This window comes from Trichomycterus rosablanca, chromosome 22, assembly GCF_030014385.1.
Source record: "Trichomycterus rosablanca isolate fTriRos1 chromosome 22, fTriRos1.hap1, whole genome shotgun sequence".
Taxonomy (NCBI): Eukaryota; Metazoa; Chordata; class Actinopteri; order Siluriformes; family Trichomycteridae; genus Trichomycterus; species Trichomycterus rosablanca.
The window spans coordinates 16,325,490-16,339,010 of NC_086009.1; the positions used below are offsets into that span (position 1 = coordinate 16,325,490).

The window sequence follows — 13,521 nt, forward strand, 5'->3', positions numbered from 1 at the left end:
CATGCCCTATTTATATGGGAACTGTGATGATCATAAACACCTAACAATGAGTAAACAGAGTCTGCTTTAAATAATGTAAAATAAAAATAATAATTAGAATAATTGCATTCTGCCTTTAATGTATTAATACTATAAATACATTGATTATTGTATTAGTAAATAAGTGTGTACACTTTGATGTAGCTGTTTTTGTTTGTAGCTACTGTTATATCTTGAGAGAATCAGAAAACATCAAGTAATACCATTAATATAGTAACTAAAAGTAATATTGTATATAGTGGCCAATGATGCATTGCTATCTAGAAGTCATTTAAATTGTATATCTTACTTTAAACAATTAGTATATGTATAAAGTGTATTAATATTTCAAAAGGGGCCCTGGTCAACTCTGGACAAAATAACCAGAGACGAGTGGTAAGTGGTACGTACACTCAAAGTTAGATACTCATTGTTAAACAAATCTTTATGTGTAATATGCATAAGACATTGTAAATAATTTATACATATGGTCATGTTTTATATCTTTTAATAGTCCTGGGGTTAATACACTATGAAGTGTTTTTTATGTATTTGCAGACAAGCTGCTGGCCTCATCATTACAACAGTGATCACTGCCACGTCTTCTTTACAATGCGATACAACCCACATGCCTAACGCCAAAATATACCTTTTTTCCTAGGTTGTACTGCACATTGTCAGACATTAGGATGAAAAGTTTTACAATATAGAGTATATGATTTCATAATTCATGATTTTTCAAAAATGGTTCATTTAATATGGTCAGGTGCACTGATCTTATTCTTTCCTAAGATTGTACTGTAAAATAATTTGACAATAAATCAGTAAATATGTATTTATAAACAGATTTTGGAAAAAATGAATTAAATGCCCATGGATTCAGAATGGAGATGTTCAACAAGCTCAAGCCACTATTTTAAAATGTAGCCTACTGGAGATTCCAGTCACATTTGGCTAATCTAAATCTTACTCAATAATCATGATCAACTTTTAGGTCAAACACAACACACATTACACTAAAGCCAAGTGAGCTTGAAATCACACAGAGTAAACATTTATTTATAAAAATGTGTAATTAAAGTCATCAGGTTTCAAACTGAATTAAAGCAGGTTGGATAAAATGTATTTTAATATTTTAAACCCAGGAGGAGCAGATGAGCAATGTTAAGTATTTTAAATGTCCATCAAAAAGTGTACGGTCCAATTCCTACCACTACCAAGCTGCCATTGTTGGACCCCGGAGCACGGCTTGGATGAACTGTATTTAGTCTAAACCATATTTGGTCTAAACCATATTTGTTTAAATAAAATGGAAAACTGTTATTGTAGAACCACATTAATTAATCTCAGCCACTGTTCAATGATGTTTCCTTTTATATTTAAAAACGGGTCAAGCCAGGATTTCAACTGATTGTGTTAAAGACAAATGTTCACTGTTTCAGCCCAAAACTAAGAACATACAACACATTCAGTTAAACTCATCCAGCTAAGCAAGATCAATATCACGAACTGAAGAGGATACATCTCTTCTTCCAAGTCAATGTTGTGTTCATGTATAAAAATGTTCCAGAATCTGAGCTAGTTGAGCAAGATAAACACATACATACATACATACATATACTCTAACAGGGAAACTTAACATAACAACAGGTCACACTCATGATCGTACTGATGCTAACCTCCACAGTATCATATATTAACACATAAGTTATGTCCAACAGGATACACACTCATTTGTGTACTTGTGTCAAGGATGTTCCCAGCCTAAAATACTACATTAGCCTAATCACTAATCACTCTTTGCCTTTGTTTTTTAGCTTCTCTTTCCTTTCTCTGTCTTTTCGTTTCTGCCTGTAGAATTCCCTGAAATGTATTCTCTTAGGGTTCAGCCCATAAGCTTTCAGTCTCTGCCGACTGAACTCTCGGCCACCCATCTTCACCTTTAGAGCCCCAGTGAGTAGCCGTCCACCCGGCCGTCTGTTTATCTTCTTCGGCCATTTAGGCTTTTCAGTCCTCGGTTTGACTTTCGGGGATTCCGTGCTTTTCTCAGTTTTTATCTTTTTCTTGGGCACCAGGAAGTCTGTATCGTCCTCTTCAGCCTCCACAGCCGTGTCTATTAAAGCTTGGGCTGGTGTATTGTCTGCATGGTTGGATGTTACAGCATCCTGATCAGACACTGCTTCCTCTTTCTTTTCTTCTTGCTCCTCCTTTGCCAGCTCTGCCTTCTTCATCCGATCTCTTCTCTTCTTGCCCACTTTCACCTTGGCGTTTGTCTCCCCTTGTAGCTCATCGTTTCTACGACAATACAACATAGCATTAAAATAATATTATATCCTATTACATACTAACAGAACAGTCACCCACTCAAGGATTGTTATTGCAGACCTTTCTTTTTTGCAGGAAGAAATAAATAAGTCATTAAACTATATTCTCTGCCCACTTGCAGTCCAGACAGTGCTCGAAATGCGGTCAGTGCTCTGCAGAATAAGGAAAAGTGTTCCCCACTGTTTGTGCTGGCACCTCAGTCAGCAGAGGTCACATTCCTGTAGTGGCAATAAAATGAAACCCTGTCGAGCTTCCCTCCTTCAGGCACGGGCAACTGTGCCTGTGCTTGAGTGTTCTAATCACTCTGTAGTGGGCTAGCATATTAAATAGCTGCATCAGATTTTGAGGGCACTTGGGTGGCTTAGTGTTCTAATTACTGACATCAAACTCTAACAGTTCTAACTCTAATTACTGACATCAAAGTATGGTTGCTCAAGAAACCTGACTAAAGAAACAGGATATTAACTTAGTAATCAGGTAATTCAGAACATTTGAAACTATATCAAATTCTAACTGCATTATTAGTTGCCTTTTCACTTTATAACAAATACCAGTTTCATTATCTATCCAACAACTCCTAATAATCTGTAAAACTCACTCTGCATAAAGTGACACCAACACTTGTTTCTTTTTCCCAACGTTTTGAGCTTTGATCTGATAATTCTTCACATCACAGAGCTCCTCTCTTTCAGTCCTGTAACAGACAACCAACAGAAAGACTGAAGGTAAATGCCAAGACCTACGTAGTCTTCCATACCACTTTATTCTTCACATTTCAACTCAGTGCAAACATGTGAACCTTTACCTGAACATGCAGGTTTTTTTCAGAGAGCACCAGCGATTCAGATCTTTCTCATCTGCTCCTAGAACCTACAAAGATTAAAATATTGGTAAAAAATCTAACATGATGAGCTTCAGATTTATCAGTGTTGTAACTAAACAGCTGCTCAGAGAGAAGATTAAGTCCTCAGGCCCTGGTCAGAGTTATTCCCTGAGGAATAGCAATACCAGGTCAGACAGAATCAAACTCATCAATGCACGATCAGTCTATCCAATCAAAGTACATACACCTACATAACTGTTAAAGAGGACTTAAACTGTAAGATTTAAGATTTATTATAGTGTATGGATATACAGATAAGCAATAAAGTTTATTTCATGAATGCCTCACCTCATCAGTGGTCAGGCCGAAGTCATTAGGCACCACCTGTCTGTAGCGAAACCTGCAGGGCAGGTCATCTATAATGTCCTCATAGTCTAATTTGTAGTATTCATCCAGATACTGCTCGAATGACTTTTCCTCTGAAATACAGAACAGACACAACCAAAAACAGTCAAAACAAATATTCTATGTAAAATCCTGCTCAAATCAGAGGAGTCTGTGATTCCTCTATAATAGAAAAAGTTACCCAATATCTTCTAGACCCAGGCAACACAAACAATGCATCTTTCTCTCGCTGCTCAGTACAATCCGGTCCCACTGTGGTTTACAAGATGTAAAAAAGCCTCCACAGGTGGGGCGTTCGCTTACAAGTTTATTTAATTGTTATTATTTTACTTTGCGACCCATTTTTTTGGCTCGTGACCCACAAGGTTTGAAAAACCCTGCTCTAGACTGTACTGAGTTGGGAGTGCACCATCAACAATCTGATGTAATTTACTTTGAACTCAAGGTTCATAATCCTTTTTTTGCCATGCAAGCAGTAAATGTATCTCACTGTCCGTATATTTTTGACATACACTGGAACAAGCTACAATAGTTGACTGGAAGGTTAAACACTTACTGTAATCAGTATAGCTCTATTTAATCAATATTTTAGTGAGCGTTATGTTGGCACAACTGATAGAGTGGGTGCAACACAGCAACATGGGTACTGAAAGTCTGGGTTTATTCCTCAGCTTCAGTCACTGTAAATAATCTTGCATGTTCTTAATGTGTATGTGTGGGTTTTATCTGGGTTCCCTCCCACCTGGTGGACTGGGTGCTCCAAATTGCCTCTAGGTGAAGGCAATGAGTAAATGTATGACTGGGTGGTCCCTATGAAAGATTGGTGCTCTGTCCGAGGTGAACTCCCACCTTGTGCCAAGTGTCTTTGGGCAGCACCAGAGCTAATGTTGGCAGTGACACTTTGGTGACTTAGTGAAAGCATCAAGTAACATTCTCTATGGTATATGTAAATGATTTTTTTGGATCAGACTTCACCATGCAGGGGTGATTGGGTGAATTCTGTTATTAATTATTATCACTTTAGACTAATATGCAGATCCAGGTTGTACTAAAATGACACAGACATATAACAGTTAGCTTACGTGGATTAAAGACTGGTTTGTCTTGGGTAATAACTTCGGCAAAATGAGATTTTTTCCTCTTTTTGCCCATAAGAGGAGCATCATCCTTGACGTTTTTCTTTCTTTGTTCCTTCTGCTTCTTCTTTTTCTTCTTCGACAGGGCCTGCTGACTGGGATCATAATCAGCATCCATCTGTTAAAACAGAAAGCACTGAGTTGTAAAACATCAACACTTAAGTTCCAAAGTAAAAAAAATAAAAATAATAAAGATCAGAAGAAGCGACAGGGTTCTTACAATAAAGTCAGGATCATCGCAGTTCAGCTCATAGCTCATATCTTCACCTTCATACTCCGATTTCACTTCTCCGATTTCTTCCTCGTCCTCACCTGTCCACGTGTCCCAATTCCAATGTCCTGTAAGAAAAACACGTAGTATGAACTGAACGTCATAATCATCTGTTAGTAAACCATTTTAGTAGAAATTAAATCATACCTTCCAACTCATCTTCATCATCAAACTGGGGTTTCTCCTCCTCATCCTGTCCATAGTACTCATCACCAAAAAACTTCTACAGGTCCAAAAGAAAAAAATCTTAGCTTAGTGGTGCCACTGGCAAGTCAGGTGTCTACACAGACATGATTAGCTACATCTTGAGGGGGAAAGAAAAGGGCCAAAGAACTGCAATGAATGGTCACCCTGTACTGTGGGTTTCATGCTGAAAGTGTAGCAGCCGTGACTCTGACCAGGATAAAATGACTAACAAAAACGAACTGAAAAAAAAGGTATTTAAATTTCGAATCGAACCCAGGACCTTCTTGCTGTGAGACGACAGTGCTACCCACAGAGCCAAAACTATTTATTCATTTTAGGTAATAATAATAATCTGTATTAAGTGTAATAACAATAGTAATATAACAGTAGTAATAATTTATAATATATTTATACAGTATTAAAATAGCAGTGATAAGAATAAGTCACATTTAACAATCTCTAACCTGCATGAGCTGGTCATGTTGCTGAGGGTTGAAATCTCCCTCCAGGTCCATCTCACTGAAGGCCAGCTGTTCATTCCCTGTCAGCTCCTGTAGTTTCTTCAGCTTGTCCATGATCTCAGCTCGCTTTAGGTTCTTCAGCTCCTTTAGCTGCTGCTGCTTTTGCTCCTTCTCCTACTTACACCAGAGAAGATAATGTAGGTGGTCAAAGATTTGCAGAGATCTGACACCTTGCATCCAAAACCATGGGCATTAATAGTTTTTTATTTGCTGCTGTAATATTCTTAAGGCTCATAAGCTGATAGTTTCCTTTTAAGAACAAGAGCAGAGAACAAAGTGTAGCACTAATGTTGAGTAACAGGCTTAAGAGTGTATTGACAGTCCGATTTATGTCATAAAAAGGTTGATTTTAAGCTCTTTGACAACAATCTTCAGCTTTAAAGACACGGTCATGCTTGAACAGGAAAACAGTCTTAAACTATCAGTGGAATCTTTGTATCTTGGCTACCCCAGTGCCAAATTCCTGCCAGATTCCAGCTAGATAATTTATCACTTGAGAGAATCATGTGTCTCATAAACTCTGGCTTCATACACAGAGTTCTATGTAAATGTAATGTAAATATTCCATTATGTAGGACTATTTGGTGTATTCAATTTTAGTGTGAGAAAAATGTATTTATTTATTTAGATGTGTTACACCATGCTTACACAATGGTTATATTTACAGCAGGAAGGGCAGGTAATTCTTATATCAGTCCGTTGCCCTTGTCAAGTGTTGGTTTAGTTTGGTGTATTTTTTTTTTTTTCATGTGTACTTTTAGACCAATTTTTAAGAAATTGAGGATTGGATCTATTTTGGCTTGGTTAACATTTTTTCTCATAGTCTTAGGTATTGCTGTAAGTACTTAGGACATTTAGTCAGTGTATGTTTATTAGAAACAGGTATTTGCCAGGTATCACAGAGTGGGATTTAGTGTGAGAAAACAATGGAGGAGGATCCTCACCTTTTTCTTTCTCTCCTTCACTTCCTCCCTTTTTCTCTTCCTGCTGTCATCTTTGGTTCGAACGGAAGTAGCGATGCTACGAGGATACGTTTTAATCTGTGGATTAACAGACAGTGTAATTAGAGTTTTTAACTAGTACACGTACAACTTTAAAATCCTGTTTAACATTACAGTGCCATGCCAAAAGCTAATAGGTGAATTGTTACTATTGATCTGTATAGGCATAATAAACTACTCCTGCTAATATGGGCAACAAGGAGTTTCAGGCTTTAAAAAAAAAAAAGAAGAAAATGTACAAATGTTCGCATAATCTTTACACACAACTGCCACAGAAGATGTAGATAAAAGCATACCTTGTAAGCGTCGGGCTCTTCAAATCGAAAATTGTAGTGCCTTTCAAAATCCTCTTGTTTCTGCAGGAATGATTCTCCTTCCTCCTCAGAGTCTTCCACATCGTCCTGCATGAGCTCATCGTAGCTGGGAATCCTTAATGCCAAACACACAAAAAACATGAATTTTAATGCAATGCAATATAATATGATGTAACAGAAGTCATTGGGCCAATTTAGGTTCTTTACACCTACCTTATTTTTTCATTTTAAAGTAAATAAATAAATAAATAAATAAGTGGGACGAGGTTAGAAGATATCAGATTCACCTCTTCTCCTCATCTTCATCCAGGTAACCTTTGTTAAGAATGTAGTCTCTTAAAAAAGACTCTCTCTCATCCAGTTTTGGGTCATTCCAGTAGTCCCTCAGGTATTTCTGCAAAAAAAATATTAGGTTTATTAATCTGAAAAGACACCTGGACAAGTAAACCATAAACTTACTGAACACAATTGATATTATTTGACCAAACTTGCCCATCAGCACAAACCTAACAAACTATCACGTAAAAAACTCAACTTTGTAAACTTCAAAGCAACAAATTGTAAACTTACCATGTCCTGAACTTCCTCCTTTCCTTCCAGCTCAGCCTGGCCTTTAAGCCACTCCACATAATCAGCCTCCTCCTTATCCTAGAATGAGAGGTGCAGAACTGAGCCCGTTTCATATCTGTACAAATAAATGACAGGCTAATGGATTTATTCACTGGTCATAGCTTGACATACCTGCTCTTCTTGAGTTTTGTTTCTGCGTTTTAGCAGCGCTTCATCCTCACTGGCTTCATCACCACTGTCCTGCACGAACCTTCGAAAACTGAAGAAAAGCACAGCAGAAAATCAGTTCAGATCCAACTGCTTTGAAAACAGTAAAGTCTTCATTATGATTATCTGGTTCCTCTCAAGGTTTCTTATTGTAATTTTAGGTGAGTTTTACCTTTCTTTCAGTTCCTTCTGCTCTTGAACGTAGCTGGGAGATGCAGCTCTCTGAAAGGAGAAAAAAGTCAGCAAAGCAAAGTCTTGCAGCAGGTATTTTGGCAGAAAATATACTGACAGTGAGTTTACAAACCTGCTGCATCTGCCTGGTCACCTCATCATCAGCACTATCACTCTCATCATCATATTTTCTAAAGAGAGCAGATGTGACAAAAGACATCAGATACATGTCATTTTACAAAAAAACACTTAGGTATTTTGCTATAATTGCATAACCCTTTTTTCTAGGGAAAAGTTTAACTACATATAGATTTAGACATGAGGTTTGTTCATAACAGATGATGAAGCCTAATTACACATCACACTCATTAATATTTAACACAGCCTTACAGCTCTAAATAAAATTCATTTTCAACAAATGTTTGCTTACCCTCCCTTTTCCAAAATGACTTTGCGTTCATAATCCTTTAGGAACATTGGTTTTTCAGCTTTTTTAGAAGTGGAGGGTTTCTCATCGCTGCCTGAGCTGGATGCTGCAAGTTAGAAGAAGTAAACAAATCTAGCATGAATTTACAAAAGCCGAGTCACCTGGAACTGCCATGTTTTTACAGGGTTAAGAAAAAACCCAACATGCACACTTCCTGATGCACCACAATGCCACCCGTCTCTTTCTTAGACATATTACATTGCATACCTTCTTCTGTATAGAACTTTGCATCTTGCTGATAAATCTTTGGGTCTTTTTTCTTTAACAAAGACAGGGTCCGGTAAAAATCTCTCTCAAGTTTGGGATCTAACTCCTAAAAATAAAAGGAAATACTTTCAGCAATGTTTGAAGAACAACAGGATCGAATGGTACCACAAATTGTAACTGACTAATTTGTATTTTCACAAGCGGTACTTACCACTTCACTCTCATCATCAGATTCTGAGTCGGAGGAGCCAGAGGAACTACCATCATCCCGGTCCCCAAAGCGATCCTTCACTGTAAAGGTTCAAGCAAAAATACATGCATTTTTTGTTACTTACTTAAATACCAATTTCTAATCTGAATTAGAATTTGTTTTAGTGATACACATAATACACATGTATGACATGTTGGGAAATGGGGAAAAGCTATTAGTATGTCTGGTTGTGTTCGTTTTGATTGCACTGATGAAAGTGTTTGAAAAAGGTGATGTCCAGGATGATACCAACAATACCAACTCTCTTAGCAACCAAGTTTTCTTACTACTGTGCTTGTACATTGTGTTCACACACATTTAAAGACTCAATTTTATCAGTGGATTAGGTTGGAAAATGTACAAATCCAACACAACAGCCAGAACGTACACTTAAACTAAAGAAACACTGCCTGCGCCCACCCCAGAGATGGTTGTTGTATTTGTCAAAAGGTCAGGACACCAAATTCCCAAAAAAAAAAAAAAAAAAAGATAGTCTGAAAGAACTGTCTACATTTAAATACAACAACTGTACATTGAATAAATCAAGATACAGAGACACAGTAGTTGTCTGGATCTATAATGTGTGGATTATAAATGCATTTATGAACTGGTGTTTAAACAGACCAAACACAAGCTTTAGTTGAGGCTTCCATATTTTCCCAATTTCAAGGTCCATAATCTTAATTTTGTAAATGTGGTGCTGGTTGACGAAGGTCAAAACATGAATATGAGTTTGTTTGTTTGTTTATTAGGATTTTAACGTCATGTTTTACACTTTTGGTTACATTCATGACAGGAACGGTAGTTATTTATTACACAAGATCTATCAGTTCACAAGGTTAGATCGAACACAGTCATGGACAATTTCGTGTCTTTAATTCACCTCACCTGCATGTCTTTGGACTGTGGGAGAAAACCGGAGCACCCGGAGGAAACCCACGCAGACACGGGGAGAACATGCAAACTCCACACAGAAAGGACCTGGGACCTTCTTGCTGTGAGGCGACAGTGCTACCCACTTAGTTAAATAAACTTACTGACTCAGTGGAAACATAACTAACTAGAAAAGTTATATTTGATCAATGTAAAGTGACTTTAGATAAAAAGTGATTATTAATGATTATAAAAGTATCACAGTTGCTGATGTATTAAATGTATTACAACCTGGAGATGCTTGTGACAGTATTCAAAATAAACCTTAAACGAACACCTCAGCCATTACCTAAATACTTAAAGACTTGTAGATAAAGATAAAGAACTAGTTTATTTATTTACATTTATTTAAAATAAAAAAAGCACGTGGAAGCCGGTAAAAGCAGCAGCACCCGGCCAAGCAAGCAAGGCTGTATCATGTAAACATGTGGACATTAGCTTAAACTTAGTAAACCGCTATTCTCTGTTAAAATGCAGAATATTGTCACAAATAAAAACAGCTTCGTCATAGTTATATTTATTAAAAAATGAAGTCCGGGCACATTAACGAGCTCGTTAAACACTTTAGCTTACTGTTAGTTAGCAAGCAACAAGCTAACGCACTAGCTTAGTAAACCTAAGTTTAAGCACTTACATTTCTGCAGCTCTTCCTTCTGTCTGTACTTGTCGTACTTTTCGGCGAATTTCTGGTTAATCTTAAGTGACGACATGATAAATTTGGTATCATATATCACTGCTTAATGAAGTTGCAGTAATTTGGTTATTGAACTGTGCTAGCCACAAGCATGGTCCTGTAACCAGCTCGAGCTCAACCAGCGTCACGTGATCACTACGTCACATAATTCCAGCTATAGAAGAGTTGTATAGTATAGTACAAGGGTTTTAAACTATTTTTCAAGCGACACACATTTTGTCCATGGATTTAACCACGATCAGGCAACACAAATAATGAATAAAAACAAAATATACTTAATTAATGGAATTGGTGGCGATCTGGCCGCACTGTGGTTTACAAGGTGTAACCTAAAGCATACACAAGGGGGCGTTCGTGAACAAGTTCATTTTGTATGCCTTTTCTGCTTTTGGAAAATATCTAAATAAGTTTTAAAAAAGTAGTAGCTATATGCAGTTGCATAGATAGATAGATAGATAGATAGATAGATAGATAGATAGATAGATAGATAGATAGATAGATAGACAGACAGACAGACAGACAGACAGACAGACAGACAGACAGACATTTATTACAGCAGCTCAAGATACATTAAATCAAAAAGTATTAAAGTACACAAGTATTGTTGTACGACTTATTTAATTCAATAAATAGAAAATATAAGTAAGTATTATCAGATGAGATATGTATATGTAATATACTAAACTGTTGTAAAGTGTTCTTTGCATTACATATTAACAGGAGTGTAATGTAGGCTTCATAAACATATTATGGCTACATAATCCCTCATTGATAAAGTGCAGGTTTTTCTTGTTAGACAAAAACCCCTAAATTCCTGTTCTGCCTCATACGAACCTGGGTGAATGCATTATGGTCCTGATAAGGTGGTACACTTGGTGGTGCTACAGCACAGCAATAACTGTGCATGTTGTGTGTAGGGGTGTTTTTGAAAGTAAGTCAATGTGTGTACATGGCCGTTGACTTATTTCAATATACACTATATGGCCAAAAGTTTGTGGAAACCCCTACTAATTGATAAGAAGTGTACAAAATTAATTATATAAAACCTTATCCTTTAACTTAGTGGCAACCAGTCATGTTCCAGCATGTGTGGCCCATGAAGACATGGTTTAATGTGTTTGGTGTTGTGAAAGCCTTCTGGTCAAGTGTGCGCATACTTTTGGGTAAATAAAGAATATGCAAACCTTTGACCCTGACTGTATGAATTGACTGTCTTTCTCTCTGTGTTCTCTCTGTTATAACCACTATATGCCGTTCCTATAATTATACCCCTCCCAAAAAGTCCACATTCTGATGTATGTTTTGTATTTGAGGGACTAAAAGGGACTAAAATTCCTCAGTGTGTGCTGTGTACCTGTATCTACAAGTAGTTCACCACAACATCCCTGTTCCCACATACACACACCGTGACCTCCTCTGGCCTTTGTTGCTCTTGTTGTTTTATAGCCATTCACTGTAATCTCTCTTGTGGAAGTTGGAATTATTGTGTGCCCTCTCAGCGCCTCTGGTTCAAGCTAGAGGTAGGATGGGCGTCAAGGAACTTCTCTACATTCTTTATTTGGAAGTACTGCCCGTCCTTGCTTTGCTTACTTTTACTAGCTGTGCTGTAGCACCATGAGGTCTTCTACAGGAAGCTGAGGCTTTGCTGAAAGTGGGGTAAAATAGCTCCTGTAAGCATTTCTGTTAACAGTAATTGAAAAAAGAAAGAAGAAAATATACAGTTAACAATTTCTATTTATTTATTTTTCTGTTTTATCGTCCTCTCTAGAAATGTGTGTCAAGGACTGATCATTTCTGCAGACATACCCTTGTTTCCTGGAAAATAGGGCTGACGACATGTGAGAGACTTTTCTTTCTCACGTTTTGGATTTCCCTGTCTATCAGCCATTCCACAACGTGCTGAAAATGTAAATATTTTCCATCCCGCCATATAACCCTGGCAGTTTGCCAAGATACATATAAACCATAAAGATCTGTTTCAGAGTTCAAAGTCCAGCCACTAGTCTACCATACAGTTTGGCCAGGATATGCGTTAAAAGTATTTTTGAAAGTATGGGGCCTGCAAAGGGAGTGCACAGTCATCATAACCTACCACAGCTGCTTTATTATGTATGTGTACTGTGGATATAAACAGACTTAACAGACCAACTGTAGTCATTTCACTAAAATAGCTTGGCTCACTCCTTACAAAAGAAGAAAAGTGTTAGTCATGTTTAGTTAAAAGTTCATCATTGTTTTAATCTCGGCAGGTTTTGCAGGTCCTGTGGCTGCTAAACAAGTCCAAATCATTGTCCATCTACCATCATGCTTAAAAGTTGATACAAGGTGTTTCCCAAGCATAGCACAATGCATGATGCCCAAACTTGTCCACCTTGGTCTCATCAGTCCAAAGTATACTGCTGCAGCACTTTAGTGCTTTGTTCAGATTCAGTGTTGTTATATTCTTTTTGGACAGAAGGCAAGTCACTGACCTTGGACTAAATTTGCTGGGACACCCACTTCTGTGAAGATCTTGAAGGCTTCTCCATGTTGAATAGTAAATTTTGAATGGTTTGGAATAGCATTACAATCCTTTTAGTTTAAGGATCTGCAACAATTGCTTCTTTTTTTTATTAATTTGATTAGAAACACTTTTGGGGTTTTTTCCACCTGGTGCTAAACTGGCCTGTCTGCAGTCCTGATCTGTCTCTTATTGAAAATTTGGTGCATTTCTAAGACTGTTTAGCAGCTGTAATATCAAGCAAGAGCAGAAAATTATTTCATAACTACAACATTTGGTATCTTTAGGTCTCAATTAATTACAGTTAGGAATGATGATGTGCCCTTACTTTTTGAAACTATTTTTTTTTGGCATTGACAATGTAAATTAAAGCTGTACTGGTCAATATTTTATTGTTTTACTACTATAAATAAGATAGAACCAGTACTGAAATCTGGGTTATTATGTACAAACCTGCCTACACTGTCCACCTGGCACTTACAAAAGAACAGAGATTTGTCAT

At 37.2% G+C, this 13,521-nt stretch overlaps 1 protein-coding gene and 1 non-coding gene across 2 annotated transcripts; both read right to left on the minus strand.

The window, feature by feature from the left end:
- Window positions 1–509: 509 nt before the first annotated feature.
- Window positions 510–10,613, minus strand: kri1 (KRI1 homolog). The gene is made up of 19 exons (XM_063019107.1): window positions 10,460–10,613; window positions 8,854–8,933; window positions 8,643–8,748; window positions 8,379–8,481; window positions 8,082–8,139; window positions 7,950–7,999; window positions 7,742–7,829; window positions 7,571–7,648; window positions 7,288–7,394; window positions 6,983–7,115; window positions 6,630–6,725; window positions 5,629–5,799; window positions 5,126–5,201; window positions 4,928–5,046; window positions 4,654–4,825; window positions 3,515–3,645; window positions 3,149–3,213; window positions 2,942–3,037; window positions 510–2,313 (listed from the first exon to the last, which is right to left on the minus strand). The coding sequence occupies exons 1-19, from the start codon at window positions 10,533–10,535 to the stop codon at window positions 1,812–1,814; spliced, it is 2,307 nt and encodes a 768-aa protein (XP_062875177.1). The 5' UTR covers window positions 10,536–10,613; the 3' UTR covers window positions 510–1,811.
- LOC134300435 (Z30 small nucleolar RNA) lies at window positions 3,287–3,383 on the minus strand. The gene has a single exon (XR_010007357.1). It is a non-coding gene; the product is annotated as a Z30 small nucleolar RNA (small nucleolar RNA).
- Window positions 10,614–13,521: the final 2,908 nt, after the last annotated feature.

Bases quoted from the DNA above. Each gene is read 5' to 3' on its own strand.
- kri1 (XM_063019107.1), bottom strand. From the start codon at position 10,535: ATGTCGTCACTTAAGATTAACCAGAAATTCGCCGAAAAGTACGACAAG. The intron at 8,749-8,853 runs GTAAGTACCGCT...TTTTATTTTTAG, and splicing joins CTGATGATGAGAGTGAAGTG to GAGTTAGATCCCAAACTTGA. The intron at 7,649-7,741 runs GTATGTCAAGCT...CTCTCATTCTAG, and splicing joins ACAAAACTCAAGAAGAGCAG to GATAAGGAGGAGGCTGATTA.